Consider the following 26,435-nt stretch of genomic DNA (forward strand, 5'->3'; position numbering starts at 1 on the left):
ATGGAGACTTACTGTAAACAAATTCTACTCAATTTACCACCACAAGTGGTAATTCCCTCACATGCCTGGCTCACGCTCTATAACTCTCTTACTACGGGCAGCTCTGTCAGATGCTGCAGGAGGAACGCCGTAGCCTTGGTCTCTCCCATTTGCACAGATGATGCTTCTAGCTTTCACAACACAATATGATGTCTCGGAGGCTAAACTGACGGTAAGGAGCCTTGCCAAACAGAAGGCTTTATACTGCAAGTGTTGTAACAAGAAGCAAATGGCTTTCCAAGGAGCACTTGGCTGTACAGAAAAGAGTTCCAAATTATTTCTGAAAGTAAGAGAAGCCCCATAATCCAGCATTTGATGATCCTCCGAGGCCAAGGTGGGAATGCACTTTTCAAGAAAATCCCCCTGTAACAGAGGCAGAAATGGCAGCACACATGTGAAGTAAGGTCTGTAGGTGGGTTCAAAGAGACCAGGAAAAGTTGATTTTCTTCCATGATCACCTTCAAATGTCTCAGTGGGACATCACTTTAATCACTGAAGTAAGCTCGGCCCTTGTATTATGTTGTAAAAGGTGAATGGGAACAAATATCAAGAAGGTGCCAGAAGTCCCAGAGCATTTAGGAATCTTCTTGGCTTTCCCTACAATTTTCATTTGCTCAACAATTGACCATTTCTGTTCACAAATTCTTTTCCTGAGCTGGGGTCGAGAGTGCATTGGGTCTAAGGAAAATGTCCTGCCAGGCAGGTAGGGCCAGATTAAAACCCAACTGGGCAGTACCCAAAGGTTGTCTACAGGGTCTCTGTACCTCGCATGACCTTCAGATGCCTTTTTCGTTCCACCCTCCTCCCGCCGTCAAGACTTACCCCAGACCCAGCCGTCTATCTCCATGCTCTATACCAGGGCTACTCAAAGTGCGGTATGTACCAGTCCACAGAGATAAGTAGGGATTGAGGGTAGACACTGGGAAACTCTTACAGCAATTGACAGAGTAATTTTAAATCAATTTAATGTAATAACAAAAAACTAGCACTTGTATTTTGCACTTTTACTTCATTTTTTCTAGTAATTTATTTTTATTATATTTTATAAAAGTAACTGTCTATAATAATTTGGAAATTAAAAAAGAGAGACCTGATCCTTCACCACAAATAGCTTGAGAAGCACTGTTTCCCTTTCCCCTTCATCAAATCTAGTGCCAATGTCCAAGAGTACATGGGGGTGTTAGACACAGAAAAGTATAGGCTAGAGAAGGAGAGGTCAACTGGTCCCAAAACGTGGCCACAGGATCTGCACTGAGTTTTAGCCTCAGGAACTGCTGCTCTGTCTGATTTAAAATAAAGTAGCATGATACAATCCCACAGATTCCTATTGTTTCTAACATGAAAGTTCTAAGGTTGGATAAAATCTACGTAGTAAAGCCCCATACGATGCCCAAATGAAGTTAGCCGTAAGTCATCAGTTGAGGATTAAAACTTGCATATACATATCATTTCAAAAGAAATCAACCAACAAGAGTAAATAGCTAAGCAAAGCAATTAACACTGGGGATAGCAGCTGGACCAAATACCAGGTAGACAGTAAACTGAACAGTGTGAACACTACATAGAAACTTAGAAATGTGTACAAAATAGCACCATTGTATTTATTGCAGCAATGTTTATAATGTCAAAAAAAACCACAACCCTGTGATTAAGTAAAGGTCCATCAATAAGGAAATGGTTGAACAATTTAGACAATGTCCTCACTCAAAAGATTGAGTTAGATCTCTCCTAGTTGACCTGGAGGTATTTCACAGCATTTTGAAAAGTAAAAAAGCAAGACACAGAGAAGTATTTGTATATTATGTATCCCAATTTTTAAATGGGGGAGGAGGAGAAAGCTTATCTTTGTGGATATTGAAGGTGAGGTATTATTTTAAAAGATTATTAGATAGAAGAAGGTATGAAGTCTATCCTCCGGCAAGATTAGCTACTTGGTGTTGGGGTGGAAGGTTCAAGCAAGTAATGAGATCAAAGCAAGCCTCTTTCAAAGTCTTTATAATTTCTAACATAAGCTGCTAGACCGTTCATGTAAAATGACACATACAAGCCTACGTGTGCCTGGGTATCTCTCTCTATAAGTATGTGGGTGTGCATATATCACCTACCTACCTACCCGTGTCTATCTACCTGTCTACCTACATCTATCAAGAGCTGTCTGTCTGTCCATCTATCTACAGAGAGCTGTTAAAGATTGGTCACCAAAGTTACGGTGGTCATCTTGCCCAGGCACAGGGGAGAATCCTGGTGATTTTCTTCTCCCTTATGTTTCTCTCTTGTTTGGATGTTTACAACAACCAGGTATTACTTACATAATAAGAAAAGAGCAGCAACGCTACAACACTCACTTGTATTGTCGACACCTCCCTCATTTCCCGCCTCCAAGCCCTGTATTTCGTTCGGGTCCGGCCCTTCCTCCCTGGTCCTGCACACCAAGTCAGTCCAGGCTCTCACTGTCCCGGGCCCTGCCTCTGTCTCTCCCCTCTCCAGCCAATCCTCCACATGGACGCCAGAGTGACCTTGACGGAACACCTATCTGTCCACGACGCTCCCCCGCCTGCACCTCTTCTAGGCTGCTCGGTGCCCTGAGGGGTGGTTCTCGGCCCAGGTGTGCAGTGTAACCTCTGGCACGGCACGGCCCTCCTCGACCGTGCGCACCTCCCTCTGCTCTTCTCCCGCACCGTCTGCATAATGTATGCCCATCCCTGAAGACGCGCTCCAACACCGTTTCCTTCTGCAACCACTCCAGCGTCTCTGCTGCTTTCCTATTAGACCCCTGATCGTTCTTCTCAATGATTTGTTTTCTCCCTCTTCCTCCCTACACTATGAACTACTGGAAGGCAGGACTGTATCTTCAATGTCTTTACCAAATGAAAAAATGAAATCAATGAATGAATGAGTCTGAAAAAGCAAAGCAGTAAATATAAATGCACGTCAACCATGCCTGTATAAACGATGAACAAAGGCTGCAAAGTAAGTATTTTAAAGTTCATTTTTTTTCTCTTCCAGCAAAGTGGCTTGAGCCGCTTTTTAAATTACTGTCAGAAATTCAGTCAGTGAATAATTTATATTCAAGTTACCAAAAGTTAACTACACTTTAAATCCCTATAAAATGAAACAGAAGTCAGAAAGAAAGCCATTTCCCCTTCTTAAGTAAAATAAGTTCAGTGCTGTTCTTCATTCTATGCCAGTTCTAGAAACAGCAACTCTCCCCCATAAAACACAGCCCAGCTGTGTGGCTACTTACTGGAGTTGAGGAGGACCATGGCCTTGACACAGAGATACTCTTTGTGTTGGAGTTTTAACTCACGGAACCTTGAAGTTGTTGCCAAGAGCATGTCGAAGATTTCCAGAATTCCTTCTACGCATTTCCCCTCATCCCTACAAAAGTTCATTTGGAAATTTAAGAAACATGCAGCACTAGGCAACCATCAAAAGTAATAAGGAGTATTTTCTTGTTAATCTCAAATTTCATCTTGTACATCCTTTAACAAAATGGTAATGAAAGCACCTCCAGTGACACGAAATTATTAGGATTATCTTCATATAAAGAGGACAGGGAACTTTCCCTAAATTCCAAAAGCAAACATTTGAATAAATACTATTCAGGCAAAAATGTGCATTGGAAATACACTTCCCTTCTACCTGTTCACCAAATGTTTTCTTTAACGGAATACCATTCCTGTTGATTATTTTCGATCTAAACCATTTCAGCCAACCAGCCAGAGTTATGACACATATTGCTAAAATGAGACATTCCATGTTCCCATCAGAAGACTCTGAAGTGCTAATGAGGAAGACCGAATGTTTACCGAAGCAAATGCCCTAAGAAGAAACAATCCTTCACATCTACAGCTTAACTCACTCCCCAGTGGTCATTTAGAAACTGGTGAGGCAACTAAGAGACATTTAACATAACTTGAAAAAAAGCTAGTCTGGGGCGCCTGGGTGGCTCAGTCATTAAGCTTCTGCCGTCGGTCGGCTCAGGTCATGATCCCAGGGTCCTGGGATCGAGCCCCGCATCAGGCTCCCTGCTCCGCGGGAAGCCTGCTTCTCCCTCTCCCGCTCCCCCTGCTTGTGTTCCCTCTCTCTCGCTGTGTCTCTCTCTGTCAGATAAATAAATAAAATCTTTAAAAAAAGAAAAAAAGCTAGTCTGATACACCAAGAAATCACAATTAGAGAAGATGGATTAGAACGAGGAAAGAAGGTAGAAAGGGAGACATGAACATTTTTGACTTGCCAAAGATTATTTTTAAGCAAAAGTTTTAGACAAACTTTGAACCATATAATCAAAATTCTTTTGAACACTCACAGAAATGAATTTTTATGCATACTTTTGAAGGAAATTACTTGAACTGTATTTAGAAAATACCAGCTTCAATTCACTCCAGCCAGACACACATTATTCTACCTCACTGCTCCCCCAAAAAACTTCTATTGTCATCAGTCGTAGTCCTTGGAAGCCCTTGACAAGCAGTTAGATGATTTTGCCATGAAACTCATTTGCGTCTCAACACCTGCAGTGCAGGATGAAGGAGAGCCTGGCAGCAGTGGGCGTCTGCCAGTTTCATCTTTAGTCTCCCCCGCAGCCCCTGAAGGGGACCTGAGATCTTTAGAGAACTGGCTGCTCCACTCCTTCCTTCCCCCAACCCCAAGCCAGGACATTTCTAGTGATGGTGGCGGCTGGGGAAAGGGTCTCTGTGGAACTCAGCGGACACCAGTGGGAACCACGATGCTGGTGCAGCCTTTCCCACCGGGTTCTCCGTGAGGGCAGCAGCATGCCAGGACCCTGCGTCCCATAGCATTCAACGCCCCCCCCCCCCCCCCGCCAGACTCACCTACACAAAGCTACCAGCAAGAAAATTGTGATTTCCAAACAAAACTGGTAACTTCTGCAACCACCTGAGGCTTTCTGAAAATGCACAGGTTAAGTGATAAAACACCAATGCCCCCTGGAAGTCACTCACAGAGAAAGGCTACCTTGGAGAATCAGAGCCCTGGGCAAGGGGTGCTGAAACCCGTAGGAAACCGCCAACCTTCCTCAAGTCCTGTCCTCCCCACCTCCTCTGCTCCGGGCTGTCCCAGGCAGCCTGTGGCAAGTGCCCAGTGAGGACAACGTATGCTGTGCACATAGCAGATGCACAAGAAATACCTGTGCACCAAATGCCCCCCATGCCGCATAATCAAATCACTGTGCTTGGGGACAATTAATTACTGAAAATTGTCATTGTTGGGCTTGAGGACATCTGACACCGAGAAAAGCTGGTTCTAAAATATCTTGGGGTCGGGGGGGCACCTGGCTGACTCAATCCATAGAACATGCGACTCTTGATCTCAGGGCTGTAAGTTTGAGCCCCACAGTGGGTATAGAGATTACTTAAAAATAAAATCTTAAAAAAAATAAATAAATAAAGTATCTCTGGGGACAAGAATCAAAAGCCCACCAAGTCCTGCATTGATTGTTTAAGAGTTTGGCTCTTTACTTTTCTGTGAGACTCAGTCAGAGGTGGGGTCATGAACATGTAGGTGCACATGTACACGCATGCACGCACACGCACGCACACGCACACACCCTGCTCCCCAAATAGTATAAGAGGATTCATCTGAAATCAACCCTATTTTGCAGAGGTTGCCACTTGTACCTAAAAACACATCCCTGCGTATTGAAATTAGTATCATTTCCCCCTTGAAATGCGTGCCATTTTAAATGTAAATTCGTATTTCAAAAATGGAGGGAGAGTTTATATTCTAGAGCATCCTAAGCCCTGAGAAATGCTCTAACTCACAATAATCAGAACATGTGTACCTCATGGAAAAAGTGAATCTCTAAACTAATTCTAAAGAACGAAGTCTGATTGCTTTTACCAGAGGTGTGATAACCAACCACTTCATTCAAGGGTTGGCATAGTTAGAATATTTTTACTCACTTCAAAGGCTAGAGAAACCAAATATATTTTTTTAGGAAAGAAATGAAAAATACAGGAAATAAGGTACAATACCTCATAAATGACACCCTAATAAAGTTCTGCCTGATAAAGAGTTATACAGAGGAAGGACTTTTAAATAACACATTAATGAGATCTATTACACTTATTTCGTAACTACGGAATGAAACTGAATTAGGAGTAAGAAATTAGGATAAGATTAAAAGATTTTAATTAAAGAGAGAGGACATATGATTTGAATGTTAAAATATCGAAACAATCTATAATCAAACCAACCTGCTCCCAGAAGCTTAACTTTTGCACGGCATTTGTCCATAAACTAGGGCTAAGCAAAAATAAAATTAGTAAGTACATGTGGAATGTCTTATTATGTGATAACCACTCCTTTATAAAAGGAAAAGCTTCTGTTTGATACCAAGGACAAAATGTTGAATGAGTGGACACCGCTTTGGGTGCACTATTTTGTGCCTACATACATACGCACTAGGGGCACACACGTGGGCGTATGTAGACCACAGTTCACTTCCGGTGGGGGAGGGGGACACTAGGGTGCGGGGGCTAACACGCGGAGAGGACTTAAATATTAAACTGATGTGGAAATTACCTACATACAAAAAGGGAAATTTTAAAGTGAAAATTCTTTGGGAATCTTGAAATTCAATGCACAAATAGCTAACGTGAAAGCAAACTCAGTACATTCACAATACGATTCCAGGGAATTCCATAAACGTCCACAATGGGGTCCACACCCAGATCCAAACTCCCTCTGACTTTTTAATATGTAGCATTAGACAGTTTCCTATTGATGCCAAGGACATCAATGTCTTAGCGTATATGATTTTTTTTTTAAAGATTTTATTTATTTATTTGACAGAGAGAGACACAGCGAGAGAGGGAATACAAGCAGAGGGAATGGGAGAGGGAGAAGCAGGCTTCCCGCGGAGCAGGGAGCCCGATGTGGGGCTCGATCCCAGGACCCTGGGATCATGACCTGAGCCGAAGGCAGACGCTTAACGACTGAGCCACCCAGGCGCCCCGCATCTATGATTTTTTTAAGCGAGCAGAAGCCCAGATTCTGTGGTAGATCTCCACATGAATTTGTAACTCTAGTGATTAGGAGAGAACCACCTTGTTTAGCAATAAGCTGAGGTAACCGGGTTTTCCTCTCATCCTGAACAGGTTCAAGTTTTCTCGCCACAGAAGCCTCAACAAGAATGAGGGACAACAGCAATTACTGTCTCAGGCTGTAAGGTGAGCTAACTTGGTTGTATTCACAGCTTGTATCGTCACACCACCACTGGAAGGAACTCTCATAGGACAGTCTGCCAAAAGACAGCGATTTTCAAACACTGTGCAAATTATTTATTCGTGTTGCAGAAAAATCTCATAATACTTCTTTATGATGTGTAATCTCTGACTTTCTGAATAAAGAACATTTAGAGCATTTTTGAATAGGCAACCCCTCCAGAAACACGTGTTTACATAAAACAATATTCATCTGGATCATACATGCATGAAGGAACTGAATTATCTTAGACTTGAAATTCTAGACATCACAAAGTTTATGTGTTGGCAATACTAGAGATTGCGACAAAAAATAACCATGATAGGTACTATCAAAAATGCCAGCTCAATGTGAAGGCATTTACAATTCCAGAGACTCCTCTCCTATACTCAGATATACTAGATTTGTATGCAGTACAACACGATACTTTCAAATATTTATAAAAAGTAATGTGAGGGGAGCCTGGGTGGCTCAGTCAGTTAAGCATCCAACTCTTGATTTTGGCTCAGGTCGTGATCTCAGAATCATGGGATCAGGCCTCACGTCAGGCTCCACACTCAGCATGGAGTCTCCTGGTCCCTCTCCCTCTGCTCCTCCCCCTGCTCTCTCTCCCTCTCAAATAAACAAACAAACAAACAAATAAAATCTTTAAAAAGTACTGTGAGTCTATTAAAATAATTTGTAAGAAAAATTACTTTTTTTTCTTCTATTACTTAACCAAAAGGTAGGCCTAAAATTTGTCCAGGATGTGTGTCCATTTACAGTAACTTGCATTTACAGGAATTAAAGAACCCAAACAAAGAGGAGAGTTAATTCTACTAAAAACCAGTCACTGAACATAAACATTAAATGTGACATCAATTTAGAAATCAACACAAAAAGTGAAATAACTTAATCCCAGTGTCTGCAAATGTAATGACTAATCAAGGGATGAAACTTCTTCCTAGCACTAACCTCTAGGAGAATTATATGTGTATATTTGTGTGTGTGTGTGTGTGGCTTCATTTGAACACCAAGTGGAACAGCATGTCCTGTTATACAGTAACTACTGTTATATTTAAGAACATGGACTTCACAGCCAGCCCCAGCGTCCAGCTCCAGCATTTACTGCTCTGTAACTGCCGGCAAATTACCTAACCCTCCCCCCATTTCCATATCTGAAGAATAGGGATAATAATGGCGCTTACTCATAAAGGGCTGTTAAGAAAATGAAATGAGTTAATACATCAAGCGCGTCAGATAGTGCCTAGCATACAGGCAATAGCTTGGCTATTTTGATTGCTACTGAAGGGTCTGGACTTCCAGAACCTTCTTCCATGGTTCAACACCTGGGCTTGCTCCTGCCACAGCCCAAGCTCCAGCTCTTGCCAAAGGCTCTGTTCTCCACCAAAACACCTCCGTTACTTAGAACAGTGCTCTTTGTCGACGTTGTCATCCAGGACAACAGGCAGAATGGGTGCTAAAATCTTGGGGGTATCACTTTTTATCTGTGTAATATGTGCACAGGGGTCTTCTGATGATCCAAAGAAGTAATACCAAGGGTTGGGCGCAGATGCTCTCCATCCGTATAATGGCATCCTTCTACTCTGTGCAGAGTCCAATGTGACTGAACATTCTACTTTAGAACTGTTTCAGGGCGCCTGGGTGGCTCAGTTGGTTAAGCGACTGCCTTCAGCTCAGGTCATGATCCTGGAGTCCCGGGATCGAGTCCCACATCGGGCTCCCTGCTCAGCAGGGAGTCTGCTTCTCCCTCTGACCCTCCTCCCTCTCATGCTCTCTCTCATTCTCTCTCTCGCAAATAAATAAAATCTTAAAAAAAAAAAAAATTGCTGAAGAACTGTTTCAAAATAAGGAACGTGGAAATCAATTTCCATCGAGATTTTCAACCTGCTCAAATATGTAACAAGAAAGTGTTCTATTTTTTGTATTAAAATTTTGAGTGTTGTATATTCTAGCTCTTCCTCCATGAAGAGTTCACCTGAATCGATTAAAAATGGGTTCCTTTTGGGGCGCCTGGGTGGCTCAGATGGTTAAGCGTCTGCCTTCAGCTCGGGTCATGGTCCCGGGGTCCTGGGATCGAGCCCCGCGTCCGGCTCCTGGCTCAGCGGGGAGCCTGCTTCTCCCTCTGCCTCTGCCTCTTCCCCTGCTCATGCTCTCTCTGTCTCTATCTCTGTGTCTCAAATGAATAGGTAAAATCTTTAAAAAAAAAAAAAAAAAGGGTTCCTTTTCTGTGCCATCTTTAAAAGGAAACAAAATGTAATCGAGTGATGGCATTGGTACTATCCTTCCCCAATTTCCACTACCTTTCATTTGGTTTTAATAACCATTCTTTCCACTGCTATTGTCAACAATGCTATAGAGTATATGCAGTTAGAGTCAAAGCACGTTAAAAGAAACTTTGCAGATTTGTAAGAATTCTATCACCTGTCTAGACAGAGATAGACACGGTCCCTATAAAGTGGAAACCAAACAGCAGGGCAATTTAAAATAATAACTGAAAATGGAATTTTTAATGCAGAAAAATCTAAGTTGACTTGTACAGTTAGTAGCCACATATTCTGCAAGATATAGGCCCTGCTATGGCCTGGCCTGTAAATGCCGCCCCACCACAGGTCAGAATGAGTCACAGGACACTGAATCCTAGGACCCGTGCTCTCCTCCTCCAGTTCTTGACCTGGGGTAGGAGCTCATGACATTATCATCCTCTTCATTGCCCTTTCAGGTGTGAGATTTTAATTGTGGCACCCAGGACTCAAACGGGTCAGAGAAGAAACACGATGTATTTTTTTCTCACCTGTCCAGAACGAGGTCTGGAGCAAAGATGAGCTTGCCCGGGTGGTCAATGGAGCGCCACATCAGCCCCACCATGAGCACCTCCATCCAGCAGCTCTCCAAGAGGCGCACTTGGTCGTAGAGACTGAGCTCCACAAAGCCTAGGGAAAGCAAGAGGCCGTGAGACATATCCACTCTGCTCCTCAACTCCCTGTTTCTGTGAAAACAGAAGAGCAAGTTGTAACAAGCTATGAAAACACAAGCAATATAGGGAAACACTCAATATTTTAAAGATATGGTTAAATGCTGACCTAAGGAAGGAAATTTTGAACTCAGAGTATGTAACTCACAATGTCCAGCCTTGGATGCCTTCTAGAGATGAACATATTCCTTTTAAGGTTTATAAAGGACTATTAACTTGGGCTTACAGCTCCCTAGACAAATGCTAGGGAAGAACAGAAAGCTAGAACAGATCATTTTTTAGTCATATTTTAAAAATTCCTCTGCACTGCTGAGAAAGATAATAGTCGGCTGCCAGCCAGAGGCTGCCTGTCTGGCCCAGTTCACAAGAGGGGCTGGGAGGGGTGGAGGGATGGGATGGGGGGGGCTGGGAGTCCGGGACATGCAGAGAGAACAGCACCAGCCCCCTGCAGAAAGTCAAGGCTTCAAATGAAAGATATCTCCGATTGCTTAAAATTTCAGTGTTAGAATCATTCTTCTGAGTAGGACACTGTCTCTAGGCTCTTCTATCCTGAAAAGCAAATGTAACAATCGAAGCAGGTCCCAATAGCCTGATAACCTAACAGCATGGATTGGTCCAAAAATCAGAAAGAAACAGGTAATCTCTAGGGAGGTGAGCACTTTAAAAGCAAAGCAGAGATCACTGGTGCTTCCTCCACAAACCATGATAAAAAGAGAAGGCAGTGTAATATAAAAACTAACCAAACACATGGCCCAGGAGTGCAGTGGACTCCGGTTACGATCCCGGCTCAGCCCCATCCTAGCTAGTTACTCAGTCTCCTTTTAAGTCGATTATCTTACAGAAAAAATGGGAGTAACAAGGCCTACCCTCTGACAAGGCCCTGCAGGCAGCCTCTCTCAGCATCCTCATTTTACAGATGAGGAGACCACGGCACAGGAAGCACATGAGTGTGAGCAATATAATGCCGACATGCACAAAGGAGAACTGAATGGAGGGAGTCACAAATGGAAAGATGGCTCAGTCCTTCTCCAAAGTCACACCCTGTCCTAACACTGTATGCGTTCCAATCTCCCTTGCAGTTACAGACAATAAGCCTGCCCACAGGAGATTAGGCTTCTTATATTTGCAGCTATCCAACAAGGTCAAGGCTAGGTGATATTTTACTTTTTTTTTTTTTTTTAATTTTGGAAAATGACTACCTGCCGAGAGAGGAAAGAAAATCACACCTTTAGACGATGCCTAAATTTTCTGAAAATTTGTTTAAAACACCAGGCTTAAAGAAGGACTAATGCAGCTCAAGAATTCAGTTTTGTTATGGCACAAAGAAGCTGCATGGCCTTCAATGATCATTAATTTCGCCACCACTCTCCACATGGCGTCCTGAACACCAGCGTTTGGCATACATGTAGCGCAACAGCTAGAGGAAGATGCCTCAGTATTGTCTCCTATGAAAAGAGCAGAGAAAATAACATGATTCTGGCTAAGGTGAAGATCTAGACTATCAAAACAAAACTAGAAACCAGAAGATCCGCAGGAAGCTCAGAAGGAATGGGCCCAAGCCAATGAATGACCCAAGAGATACTATTACACCAGGCCTGGGGTCCCACAGCTCTTCACCCCCAACTCCTCCTCACCCAGCTTCTCAGCAGTTTCCAGGCTTTATACTTCGTCTAAAGCGGTTGCAGCCTCCAGGCCATGGGAACTGTCCCTAGGGGTTTAGAACCTGGAGAGAGACCTCATTCTTAGACGACTGTAAATATGCACATGAAGGAACCCTTTCAGGAGGATGGGCTGCTTGCCATTCTGTGTTAGAATTCTAGATTCACTGTCACAGAAACACTGATTCAAATGATAACGAGGTGGTAATTTTAGCACAATGCAGTATTTCAGGTATATATTACAAACTGGCCTGACCCTAGAATTTCTTGCCCAAATGGTCACTTTTGGCCCACTTCTAGAGTCTGGGTGGGTTTTTTCTTGGATCTACCCTCTCAGACCACATCTCAGCATGAGAGGTGTCCAACAGGCTCGTGTGCATAGAAGATGTGGCCACAGAGGATAGGGTGTGGACAAGGCCCTGTGGGATGGTTCTGGGGTGGGAAAAGAAGAGAGGTAGCCATGGAAGGAGTCTCACCAAATACCATTCTTCTTGCACTACCGTGTCCAGTAGAGAACTCAGAGGAGTCCAAGAACTCTAAATTGAAGCCAGACCTTCTAAGACATGCTAAAGGCATATATGTCAAGATAGTAAGAAAGAACACATTTCATTTAAAGATTATAAATCAAGCTGTCAAATTGTTACACAACCAGACATCACTTGTGGACCTCCATTTTGTACTCTTGCCCTATAAATAAATGTCAGGGGCAGGCCTTTCTACCATAAATGAAAAGCTAAGATCCAGAAAGCTCTACCTGGAATTTTCTTGGCCCAGCCAATCATGTGCACCAGCTCCTTGTCGGCCAGCTTGGTGAGGGACATCATCATGGAGGCCTCGGTGAAGGGCGTGTTGGGGCGGCTCACGAGCACATGGGGCGGCTCCGCCTCCAGCAGCGTGAGCACCAGCTGCTCCGGGCTCAGGGCGCTCAGCAGCAGCTCCTTCACTCGGGTCACGGGTCCGCCATTTTTCGTGGCTTTGCTCAGGCAGTGCAGCTGCTCGTCCGAACTTTTCTGCCTTCGCGTAAGACGGTACCCACACCTTTCTCTCCGGGAGCCTAAACCAGAGAGATGATAACACAGTACTTCCCCGTGGCTTCCCCAACCCAGCATTCAAGTTCCCTGAGTCTCCAGGGCAAGAGTGAGGTAATGACCTGAGTCCATCCTCACAGTGTGTCTGCCAACAGAAGCCCAACTTATTTCCTGGAACCTGTGGGGCAAGTACCAAAGATTATTACATTTGCGTCTATTTTAACAAAATCAAAATATGACTTTTTAGGGACAGTAGCCCAAATGAACTTAAGGACTCCATTTCAAGATCACCTATGGATACTAAATCTATTTTCTTTTAAAGAGTGCTGACATACCTCGGTTTCCAAACCACAGAATTAGGAATTTTCTTCAGACAAAACATGGGGAAGAGTTAGGAACCAAACATTGATATTTACAAATAGTTATCAAATAATATACTCTTAAAATATATTCTTAAAATGTTTATGTGCATGTATGTGTGTTTACACATAGACATATGTATTTTTTTTTTTTTTTTTTTATTTGAGACAGAGAGAATGAGAGAGAGAGAGAGCACATGAGAGGGGGGAGGGTCAGAGGGAGAAGCAGGCTCCCTGCCGAGCAGGGAGCCTGATGCGGGACTCGATCCAGGGACTCCAGGATCATGACCTGAGCTGAAGGCAGTCGCTTAACCAACTGAGCCACCCAGGCGCCCGACATATGTATTCTTTTTACATATTTGTACAAATAAATACATTTCAAGTAATAATTTTTTTTAAAATCTGAAAAATATAGAAGAGTACAAACTTTGGCATAAATTCTTTCAGTTTTAATGCTTTTTACTTTTCCATATTTCATATGCAAAATTTGGATCACAGTATATATACACTATTTTTAACTTTTTTATTTTTATTAAAAATGTATCATCATACAATTTAAAAATCTATGCAGCATTCTGTTTTATGAAGATAGCATCACTTTATCTAGTGTCCCGTCAATGGAAATCTAGGTTAGTCCTAATTTCTTTGCTAGTATTCATAGTACAGTGAAAATGCATCTTTGTACACACATCTAATTCATTCCCTAAAATAAACTCAAGAAGTCAAGTTGCTGAACCAAGGCGTATACACACTTAAAATTTTGATACATATTAATAGGTTACCCTCTAAAACTATTTTAAAATTTATAATACAAACAGTACTTTAAGGGGCTTCTTATTTTCTCATAACACCATTAGGCAATAAAAGTCATTTCTAATCTTTGCTAATCTGACAAGTGACTAAACAATCTCATTTTACATTGTATTCTTTTAATTAGTAGCAAGGTTGACTAATATAATTGCCATACTTTGTATTTCTTTTACTTGTATATCGCCTGTTTCTTTCTTTTGCCCTTTTCCTGCCTAATAACCTATAAGGTTTATCTAGTAACTATAGATAACTTTTATTATGTGCCATATTTGTCTTATATCTTTTAACTTTACTCATGGTATCTATTGTCCTAAGAGGGTTTAGTACACAGTCAAACCTGTCTTTTGTTTCACATCAAGATTATACAAATATTTTCTTGTATCTTCTTTAAGCACTTTTGTGGTTCAAATCTATTTGGAATTTTACATGTGTTTGTATCATGTCATATTAATATTTCATGTTATGTTCTTCAAATGGATGTATAATTTTCCCAGTAGCATTTATTGCACAAGCTTTTCCCACTGATTTTTATACAATGCCTTGTCATTTAATAAATATATATAAAAGTATCTTCTTCTGGGGGCACCTGGGTGGCTCAGTCAGTTAAGTGTCCAACTCTTGATCTCAGCTCAGGTCTTGATCTCAGGGTGGTGAGTTCAAGCTCTGTGTTGAAAAAGTATCTTCTTGGGGCGCCTGGGTGGCTCAGTCGTTAAGCGTCTGCCTTCGGCTCAGGTCATGATGCCAGGGTCCTGGGATCGAGCCCCGCATCGGGCTCCCTGCTCAGCGGGAAGCCTGCTTCTCCCTCTCCCACTCCCCCTGCTTGTGTTTCCTCTCTCGCTGTGTCTCTGTCAAATAAATAAATAAAATCTTTAAAAAAAAAAAAAAAAAAAAAGAAAAAGTATCTTCTTCTGGATTTTCTCTTCTGTTTCATATATATACATATATATATGTGTGTGTGTGTATGTGTGTGTGTATATGTATATGAGTGTGTGTGTATATACTTTTTTTTTTTTTTTTACACTCCTATGCTGGTATCAATATGTTTTAGTTACTGTAGGTTTATGGGTCAGAAACACAATGGGATAATGTCTTTAAGATGGTGTGCGGAGGGAGAAACCTTTAATTTAGAATTATATTCCCAGCTAAACTATCATTCAAGAGGAGGATAAATTAAAGACATTTGAGTTAAGCAAAGATTAAAAAGATATATCACTCACAGCCCTTTTGAAATAACTACTGTGTTATTTGGAATGGAGAAAAATGAACCCAAGAGAAGCAATGAAATTCAATATGCAATGGCAAGAAAATAAATTGGTAAACATGAGAGGAAACCTAATAAACACAGAATGAATAAAATAATAATTAATTTTTGGAGGTACAGAAATAAAGTAAAACCAAATACTGTATAATAACAAGATGAGAGGCGAATAATTTTGGCTGGAACTTTCTAAGAATATTTATTTGGAAAGAGAAATATCTATTAGAGAGAGTGGCATGAATTCTCAAATTAATCAAGAATGCATGCTAAAATAGAATTGTCACTAAAAGAATTGAAACAGAATGTATGACTTCCAAACTAGCAGAAGAGGTAAAATAAAACAAGAAAATGGGATCAATTCCAAAAAGGAAAAAAAGAAAATATATGATGAAATTGTTAAAATCCTAAAATAAGATGACAGAAATGAATTCAGATATCAGTGATCACAATAAACATAAATAGACTAAATTTATCAAGAGCAACTCTGAGATCACATTTTTTTAGCTAGACATTGATTAGTTGTAAGGGATACATCTAACACATAGAAAACTGAAAATAAAGGGATAGAAAAAGATTACAGGCAAAAATTAACCAAATAAATCAGTTACGCTATCAATATCAGACAATATAAACTTTAAAAGGCATAAATCATTATTAAGACCTCATCAGATTATAAAAGGAGGATAAATAATTCTAAACCCATAAACATCAAAACAACAAAACAAGAAAACACAGCCTACAAACATAACAGCAAAAAGTGACTAAAAGAAAAAGATAAATTGACAAATACATTATTATAATGCATTTTTTTAAAGATTTTATTTATTTATTTGATAGAGAGAGACATAGCGAGAGAGGGAACACAAGCAGGTGGAATGGGAGTGGGAGTGGGAGAAGCAGGCTTCCTGCCGAGCAGGGAGCCCGATGCGGGGCTCGATCCCAGGACCCTAGGATCATGACCTGAGCCGAAGGCAGATGCTTAACCAACTGAGCCACCCAGGCGCCGCTATAATGCATATTTTAATGTATCTTTCTCAGCAACTGACAGAGCAAACCATTGGGGGAAAAGGCAGAATACAGAACATTGGAATTGTACAATTCACAAGCTTGAGCTATAAAAACTCATGGAATTTGCAAAAATTATCACATACTAGTTTATGAATAAAATTTTAACAAAAATTGGTATCATACAGATCATATTCTTTGATCACAAAAAATAACAAAAATATATAACTTCCAAGTCCTTATAAAGTTTAGCACAAAGATATTTCTAAAGATCCCTTGGTTAAAGACAAAAATACAAAATGAAAATTAAGAAAGACATAAGTCAGGATGTCATTAGCATGGGTACAACTTTTGTATGCATCCCCCCCCCCAAAAAAACCTAAAAGTTATATCTGCAAAATGCCTAGTTTCTATAGTCCCACCATTATGTTTGTTCACTAAATTCAGTTGTCCACATTTTTAAAAAGAAATATTAGTTAGGAGGATTACACTTAAATTACTTGCTCCCAAGAAAATTTATCTGAATTTCTTATCCTTGGCTTATCAAAGTAGAAGGAAGGGCTCTATCTATCTAGAGATAATTGAATCAAACTGTTTACTAAAAGAACTAAAAGCCTAAAATATAATTCACTTTATTAGTAATCAGAGAGCTATAGGTATTATTTAAGATCAGTTATACCCCCAGGGTCAAATGGAACAAAATGTTTGGTTTAAGAAAGCACCTTTCTGATCACACATCTCCTTTTTGTAGAGTATACGAGGAAAAAGAGTTTCCAAAACAGGTTTACATACAAAGAGAGAGGTTTTGAATCCATGCACTCAAACTTATTTGACCAACTTTCACTTACAAAGCCCTATATACTGGGCCCTGTACTGAGTCCTAGGGATTCTAAGATCAGCAACATAAAGCCCTTGGCAGGGAACTCACTGTTTTCTACCAAGGGCATTTCTAGTGTCATGGCTTTCCCACTGTAATCTGTGCAGTCACCGGGTGTGCCTCTGAGCAAGCCTGATGAGGAATCTACCAAACAGGAGCGCTCCATATTAGAAAGTGGTAAATCGCCCCGAGAAAAGAGGATGATGATGATGGTGATGACAATGACAACAACGATGGTCATAATGCTAAGTGACAACAATGAGAGCTAACACCTACTGGGGAAGCTTCTACATGTCAGACACTGTGTACTGTATTTACATTATTTCATTCTGAAAACTGCCGTAGAGGACAGGTGCTATTATCATCTCCATGATACAGAGGATTGAAAACAGGCTCAAGGGCGCTCAAATAACCTGCCCAGGGTAGCAAAGCTAGAAAATAGTGAAGGCTGCATATAAACTCAAGCAGTTGTCTGAATCCACAGCTGGTGCTTTTACTACTTTATACCACCTCCCTATCAAGTCCCTTTCATGTGTATATACAGCAGATGAATCAAGGGATGGCATCTGAAAGATGTGGATTTATTCTCCCAACACAGAGAAACAGACCAAACATGTGGCTATTCCGATTGTTTTCCTGGCTACTTATGTTTCAGCATATCCTTATAATGAAGACTTACCCTCAAGTTAGTCTGGGTGGTTATCTTCCCACCATTTAAACCCCCATATTAATATTTCCATAGAAAAGACAAGATTGGTGCAGAAGAAAAAGGTGATAACAGAAGAGACATAATTTCTAAAGCGGGGAGTGAAATGGTGTAGGAGGATCCAGGATGCAGATAGGTTCCTAATCTTCCAAGACCGGAGAGAAGGAAGATGATGGATGGAGGGTTTATTGAGAGGGCAGACAAGGAGAGTGCTGGGAAAGGAGGGAGGCATCATTAAGAAAATTCACTCCTGGGGCGCCTGGGTGGCTCAGTCCTTAAGGGTCTGCCTTCAGCTCAGGTCATGATCCCAGGGTCCTGGGATGGAGCCTCTCATTGGGCTCCCTGCTTGGCGGGAAGCCTGCTTCTCCCTCTCCCACTTCCCCTGCTTGTGTTCCCTCTCTCGCTGTCTCTCTGTCAAATAAATAAGTAAAAATCGTAAAAAAAAAAAAAAAAAAGAAAAAAGAAAATTCACTCCTAATTGTCCTTCTCTTGATCAGTAAAGGGCTAAATACCCAACTGTTTGCGTATCAACCCATCTCATTCCTTTTGCAATCTCCAAAGATAATAAAAATTTTTTTTCTTAGACAGCCCTACCCAATTTCTTTTTGGCCAAATTCAATGACCCTTTCTCTTGTTCTCTTTTCCATGAAATATTTTTTTCCAGTTTTATTGAGAAATAATTGCCATATATCACTGTTTCAGTTTAAGGTATAGAGCATAATGGTTTGGCTTACGTATACTTTGAAGTGATTACTACAGTAAGTTCAGTTAGCATCCATCATCTCACATAGATAAATAAAGAGAGAAAGGAAAGAAAGAAATTTTTTCTTTCAGAACCCTTAGGATTTACTCTTAATAACTTTCATACATATGCAGCAGTGTTAATTACAGTCATCGTGCTGTACGTTACATTGCTAGTACTTACTTCTCTTGTAACTGGAAGTTTGTACCCTTGACCACTTTTCCCCAATCCCCTTTCCCCCCACACCCTGCCTCTGGTAACCACAAATCTGATATCTTTTTCTAGGAGTTTGGGTTTTTTGTTTTGTTTTTGTTTTTTTAGATTCCACATGTAAGTGAGATCATACAGTAAGTGTCTTTCTCTGACTTACTTCACTTAGCATAATACCCTCAAGGTCCATCCATGTTGTCATAGATGAAAGGATGTCTTTGTGTGTGTTTTTTAATGGCTGGATAACGTTCCATTTTTACACACACACACACACACACACACACACACCAACTTCTTTATCCATTCACCTGTCAATGGACACTTAGGTTGTTCCCATGCCTTGGCTATTATAAATAATGCTGCTATGAACATGGGGGCGCAGATATCTTTCTGATTGAGTGTCATGAAAGATTTTTTTAAACCACATCTCTATACTCTGCCTGGGCAAGACTGTACTGCATTAAAACTCCTCATAATTTATATGAGCTTTTCAAAGAGGGGGAGAGAAAGGAAGGAAAACTAAAATTTAGTACCAAACACTGTGCTAGGTCTTTACATCTTTTTTTTACATGCATTCCTCACAAAACTCCATGAAACAGATATCTTCTTTTCAGAGATAAGAAAACCGAGCGTCAGGGGCGCCTGGGTGGCTCAGTCGTTAAGCGTCTGCCTTCAGCTCAGGTCATGATCCCGGGGTCCTGGGATCGAGCCCCACATCGGGCTCCTTGCTCAGCCAGGAGCCTGCTTCTCCCTCTCCCACTCCCCCTGCTTGTGTTCCCTCTCTAGCTGTCTCTCTGTGTCAAAAAAAAAAAAAAACTTATAAAAAATAAATAAAAAAGAAAACCGAGGGCCAGAAAGGTTAAGTTTGAGCATAGTCACAGTTCAAGAAGTAATGAGACAAAAAATGAGCTTCAGTCTTTGGAAGTCCTGTCCTCTTGTTCTTCCCGCCACATACACCACCCCCTGCAGGCGGATTATGCAGGTGCTCCTGCCATGGTCCCAAACCACCAGGGCTACGGCTAGCCGTCCAACAGAAAGTAGGACAATAAGAGCATTCTTATCCTAAGACTAAATTGTAAATCACTTTTTAAAAAATACACTCACCTTAAAATATTAACTTAAAATATGAAACATTGATTTGCAATCTTTTGTCAAAGGGCCAAGGCTTTCTCCTTCAGTACCTCCACCAGTTAAATCACAAGTAACTTTTCTACATAGGCCACGTCCGTGATACACTGTCTCTGAATTTTCAATTTCAGCTTCCTTAAAACAGAGGAAGAGCTTAGGCACTCATAAAGCAATCCAAATTCAGATTTTTTCTAGGGTTTATGACCCCTCCCCCCCAATCTCACTCATATCTAATTCCATAGCTACTAGTCCTTTACAGTTAATGCAAGCACTACACCCAACATGGGGCTTAACTCACAACCCCGAGATGAAGAGTCGACTGAGCCAGCCAGGTGCCCCTCCCGTACAGTTTTATCCAAAGCTTTCACAGAAATGATTGTCTTTTCCTACTCATATTTCATATGCTTGCATAAATTCTAATTAAATTATATAATTTGACAGTTACAATGAGTAGAAACAGGTTTTGGAAGAAACCCACTGGTTACTGATAAGGGTATAACTGAAGAAGGGGGAGCAGAAATGCTCGAATGTTTTAGAGAGTAACCAGTACACACTGGTCATGGGTATCGGCAGGGTATTTTACAAAGAAAACAGAAAACATCAGTGATTCTAGAGGACTTCTGCTATACTACAATATAGCTGGATGAGATGTCTTATCTATTATATACACTTTTTAAAAAGGACAGAGAGGGGCGCCTGGGTGGCTCAGTCGTTAAGCGTCTGCCTTGGCTCAGGTCATGATCCCAGGGTCCTGGGATCGAGCCCCGCTTGGCGGGAAGACTGGTTCTCCCTCTCCCACTCCCCCTGCTTGTGTTCCCTCTCTCGCTGTCTCTCTCTGTCAAATAAATAAATAAAATCTTAAAAAAAAAAAAAAAAAAAAGGACAGAGAATGTTCAAAAGGCAGAGCTCCTAAGAGACTGTCAGGGAGAAAAGAGACTCTTGTTTTAAATTTTTCAAATAGTTACAAAGAGATAAATTACAACTAACCACAGGCAAAATATTGACTAGCAGAGTAACGGGAAAAGTACAGGCAGAGCTAATGTGAGTGCGCATAAACCAGTAAGTGTGTACAAACGAATGAATCAAGTTAGCCAGGTGGAGAGAGCAGGATGTAGGCATTCTTGTCAGCTATTACTCTAATGTGCCCATTTTTCTTTGTTTTTCACGGATGTATGCACCTATGTGTGGATACACACACACACGTATGATATGAAGACATACCATCGTAACACAGAATCTATGTTCTATGTGCTTTCCATAGTTCTATCATGTTTCTGACTCCTCTACAGATCTTCTCTAGAAAGCTAATAGAGGATAGGCACGAGTCTTTCCCATAGCTATCCAAGTAACCCACCAGACAGTCTACTTTCTTGTCACAGCTTTCACTGTGAACATTTACCAGAACTTCCTCCTTAGACTTCTCAAGGCCTCAGGCTGATGGTCATCCAACCCAGTTGCGTACTTCAGTGGCTAGAGTTCTCAAATTCCTGCAGCAGCCTATTGTGTTGTCAGACCACTTGAATCGTAGAAAGATCTTCCCTATATTGGGCCAAGATGTGCCTCCCGTAACCCGTTCCTGTTTACCTCAGCTCTGTCCTCCGCAGCTACAGGGAGTAAGTCAGTGCCCCCTCCAGTGGGACAGAATACACATACTTGAAGATAATGACCAAGTCCTAAATCTCCTCTCACGCAGGCTACCTGTCCCCAGTCCCTCCGCCTGTCCTGACAGAGCTGTCAGCGTGGCCCACACATGATGAAAGGGGAAGCGAAAACTCACCACACTTGACCATCCCCACTTCATAGCACTTCCGAAGTCGGCAGGCCTGGCAGCTTTTGCGCCGATTCTTATCTATCGTACACTGATTTGTAGCTGGGCAAATGTAATCATTATGTCCTACAGCAGAGGGAAAAAAAAAAGGCAGGCTATTGTTACAATATTTTGATTAAATATCTTCCCAGTCAATAACACTGATAATGCTACTCAGCTGAGAGGTAGGCGACATCTTCTTAATGACAGGTACGGGTACAAAGGCCAAAGTTCGGCCTCATCAGTGCCTTGTTGGTGAGTCAAGCAAACCTAGGAATATTTCCATATCTTACTCTTTGACTAATAGGCTATTCTCCACATGTTCTTCGAATTCTCAAGAGATACATTAGAAATATTCTGCTTTGGACATGGAAAGTGAGACAGTCGCCTGAAATTGGTGCTGCAAATCACCGAATCTCCTCAAGAACAGGACTTGTGCATCAGGTCACCAAATTCAACTGCTTATATTCTTTCATGTATATCCCTCTTGGGAACTTAACATGATATTTTTATGGGAATTCATAGTCAAATAAGAGAATGAAACTAATCAATAAGAGGACCAAGAAATGAGCAACCTGAAGAACCAAGAGAACTGCCACTTGAGGCTGGTGGTGATTCTTGTTCTCAATTCCCCACTGCCTCCCTCAGCCCTGTGACCTCGAAGTGCACTCGAGTGCGCAGAGTGTGCTTGCCCACCGACTGATGTTGAGGTGGGCCATGAGACTTGCTTTAGCCAGTGGTATGTTAGTAGATGGGATATTCCAACAGTCTGGCTTGGCCTCTTGAGCTCCCAAGAGGAAAAAAAAAATATGCCTCAGGTAGTTGCTGGCCCAAGGAGAATGTGGAAACACATGGCGCAGACCGGAACTCAACCCAGAGCTCAGAGCCGAGCCTTGAGAAGTAGAGCCACCCTCCCCGACCACCGGACCAAAAAACATGGTTCCACGATTGGACCAAAATCAAGTTTTATAATTCTCTCCCACTTTAGGTAGATTCCAGTGACACTTGTTCAACCAAACACAAATTCAGTTGTTTGTGACTTTGCCACCATTCCCTGAGCTGGCCTGGGGTGGTAGCAAAGGTGTAGACTGCACAGTTCTAGAAATAGGAGGACAGCTTTCCCCAGAAATGCAAAAACCATTGTCAAGTGACCCTCATACCAGCCACGTACAGGAAACCTGGAATGGCAACATTTCTGACTACCTACTGATTTCCAGATCCTTTATCATTTCATGTAATCCTATAACTTCCCTATAAAGAGCTAGGATTCCCATTTTTCCAAAGAAAACAAGTTAGCTCAGTTCAATAATCTCCTTAAGGTCATGGTTTTAGTTTTCCATGCTGCATAACAAATTTCTACAAATTTATAAGCTTAAAACCAAACGAATTTATTATCTCGTTTCCATGAGTCAAGAATCCAGGCACAGGGACGCCTGGGTGGCTCAGTCAGTTAAGCGTCTGCCTTCGGCTCAGGTCACGATCCCTGGGCCCTGGGATCAAGTCCCGCATCGGGGTCCTTGCTCAGCAGAGAGTCTGCTTCTCCCTCTTCCTCTACAGCTCCCCCTGCTTGTGCACTCTCTGACAAATAAATAAATAAAATCTTATATTAAAAAAAAAAAAAAAATCCAGGCACAGCTTACTCTACTCAGTGTTTCAAAAGGCTGCAATCAAGGTGTTGGCTGGGCTGTGGTTTCATCTGAAGCTCAGGGTCTTCTTCCAAGCTCATACAAGAGGTTTGTAGGATCAGCTCCTTGCAGCTGTTGGACCAAGGTTCCCATTTTCTTGCTGGTCATCAGCCGGGCACTGCTGTCTACTCGTAGAGGAACCAGTTCCCCACCCAAAAGCAGTTCGCAGCATGATGCTTGCTTTCTTCCAGGCCAGGAGGGGCATTTCTCTGACTTCTAGTCTGTCTTCACTCCGCTAGGATGGAGTCTTACATAAGTATAGCATAATCACAAGACTCCCCCAATACCACTTGCCATATAAGATAACCCAACCGCTGAAGCAACTCTCATATGTACAGGTTCCACACACACTCAAGAGTAGGGTGTAAAATATGAGGAATTCTTAATCTCAGGAAACAAACTGAGGGTTGCTAGAGTGGTGGGGGGTGGGAGGGATGGGGTGCCTGGGTAATAGACATTGGGGAGTGTATGTGCTATGGTGAGCACTGTGAATTGTGTAAGACTGTTGAATCACAGACCTGTACCTCTGAAACAAATAATACATGTTAAAAAAAAAAAAAAAGAAGATAACAGGAGGGGAAGAATGAAGGGGGGGAAATCGGAGGGGGAGACAAACCATGAGAGACTATGGACTCTGAAAAACAAACTGAGGGTTCGGGGGGGGGATGGGTTAGCCCAGTGATGGGTATTAAGGAGGGCACGTTCTGCATGGAGCACTGGGTGTTATATGCAAACAATGAATCATGGAACACATCAAAAATTAATGATGTAATGTATGGTGATTAACATAATAAAATAAATTAAAAAAATAAAGAGTAGGGGGTAATATAAGGTATAACATTTTTTTAAAAAGAATAGATAATTATCGTTACTGCTTTTATCCTCACTTATAATATTCAAAACTATATTTTAAAAGCCAAGATATATTTCCAATCAGAAACTTTCGATTGTCCTGTAGAACATACTGCTTTATGGCTAGAAGGTAAATGTAACCCCACAGTACTTTCCTTTGCAATAGCAATCTTTTAAAGACCTTCTAAAAATTCAAAGGACAATACATGAATGTCATCCTTTTTGGTTTTATAAAGAGGTTTATAACAGTAAGGGACAAGAGGTTCATTTTTTTTTCTCTTCTCAGTTTATTTTAAAAGGTCATTTTTCTTAAAAAAAAAATCAGAAAGCACAGTAATATGAACACACTAAATAAAAAACAGCCTAGAAAATGTCTTATGCAAGGAGGTCAGGGTAATTGAATTCACTTCTGACAAAAAAGAAAAAAGTCCTCCTCAAACTACACGAACTACCTCACATATTAAAATGGTTTTCTTGGAGTACTAGGGTGGCTCAATCAGTTAAGCATCTGACTCTTGATTTCAGTTCAGGTCACGATCTCAAGTTTGTGAGATTGAGCCCCATGTCGGGCTCTGTGCTCAGTGCGGAGTCTGCTTGGGGATTCTCTCTCTCCCTCTTTCTCTGCCCCCTCCCCCTAAAAAAAATTAATAAAATGGTTTTCTTGTTCCATGCAATAGTTGAGAAGCACACTATTCCATACTAATAGAACTCAGAAAAGTTCAAAGCAAAATTAAAAGCAAAATATGTATCTAATTCTTTAAGATATAAAGCTTTACAGGAAAATGTGCTTTTTATAATCTAAAACATAACAGATTACCTGTGTAGGCTCTACAAACTGAGTGAGTCTGTCAACACCTGTTGTCATTTATACCCAACCACATGGTGGGGAGAGAGAGCTCTGGACTTGGGATCAGAAGATCTGAGTTTCAGCTCAGTTCAGCCTCCCGGTCTGAGTCACTTCAAAAATAGAGCAAGGTTTATTACCCGCACCCTGGCAGGCTTCTCCCTCAACAGCAGTCAATGACCTTGCTTCTTATTCCCTCAGGACATCCTTCATGACTTCAAGGCCAAATAAGTCCCAAGTAACGGAATACGTGCCTCCAAGGTAAGAATCTTCTACGTAGGGACGCCTGGGTGGCTCAGTTGGTTAAGCGTCTGACTTTGGCTCAGGTCATGATCCCAGGGTCCTGGGATCGAGTCCCGCATCGGGCTCCCTGCTCAGTGGGGAGCCTGCTTCTCCCTCTGCCTGCCGCTCCCCCTGCTTGTGCTCTCTCTGTCAAATAAAATCCTAAAAAAAAAAAAGAATCTTCTATGTAACCTACCAACTGTCAGAGCTTCCCATTTAAAGCTCAGCCTCTAAAGCCGTAAAAAGCAAAGCGTTAAAGATCCGTGAGTAGCATTCAAATAGATTTTAACTTTCAAAGGACAATGATAAAAGGTTATTATGATTACCAGTATGAAAGTAAATAGAATAGTATTACTGCTATATATGGATAAAATAAATAGCCCAAAAGAATGAAATTTACAGAAATACCCCGGAGAAATGTACCAGGTATATATATTAATTTTTTTAAATATTTTATTTATTTATTTGACAGAGAGAGACACAGCGAGAGAGGGAACACAAGCAGGGGGAGTGGGAGAGGGAGAAGCAGGCCTCCTGCTGAGCAGGGAGCCCGATGCGGGGCTCAATCCCAGGACCCTGGTATCATGAGCCGAGCCGAAGGCAGACGCTTAACGACTGGGCCACCCAGGCGCCCCAGGTATATATATTCTTAAAAAACTAACAAAACTGTATAAGAGATAGGAAATGCCTAAATAACTGGAGACATAACGTGTTCTTGATGAGAAGACTATTACAAAGATTCCTTCCAAAATAATTCTTAGGTTTAACAAAATCTCCACTTTTTTTTAACATTAAGGATAGGAGGCCACTTAATAAAATTACTCTAATGTTCCTATGAATAAACAAAAGAAGATAGCCAGGATGCTTTTAAAATAGGAGGTATATATATTGGTGTGTATTAAAATGTGTTACAAAATAATAATAGTAAAAGTAAAAAATAAAAC

The 26,435-nt window shown here is 41.4% G+C and overlaps 1 protein-coding gene across 4 annotated transcripts in view; it reads right to left on the minus strand.

The window, feature by feature from the left end:
• Positions 1 to 26,435, minus strand: part of ESR2 (estrogen receptor 2) — a 114,665-nt gene that overhangs the window by 22,752 nt on the left and 65,478 nt on the right. For all 4 annotated transcript variants that reach the window (XM_036088756.2, XM_036088757.2, XM_036088755.2 and 1 more), the window contains exons 4-7: positions 21,799 to 21,915; positions 12,653 to 12,952; positions 10,061 to 10,199; positions 3,284 to 3,417 (exon numbers count right to left, since the gene is read on the minus strand). In XM_036088756.2, coding sequence (XP_035944649.1) covers positions 3,284 to 3,417; positions 10,061 to 10,199; positions 12,653 to 12,952; positions 21,799 to 21,915 — 690 coding nt within the window. The remainder of the gene's footprint in view (positions 1 to 3,283; positions 3,418 to 10,060; positions 10,200 to 12,652; positions 12,953 to 21,798; positions 21,916 to 26,435) is intronic.

Source organism: Halichoerus grypus, chromosome 8 (genome assembly GCF_964656455.1).
Source record: "Halichoerus grypus chromosome 8, mHalGry1.hap1.1, whole genome shotgun sequence".
Lineage (NCBI taxonomy): Eukaryota > Metazoa > Chordata > Mammalia > Carnivora > Phocidae > Halichoerus > Halichoerus grypus.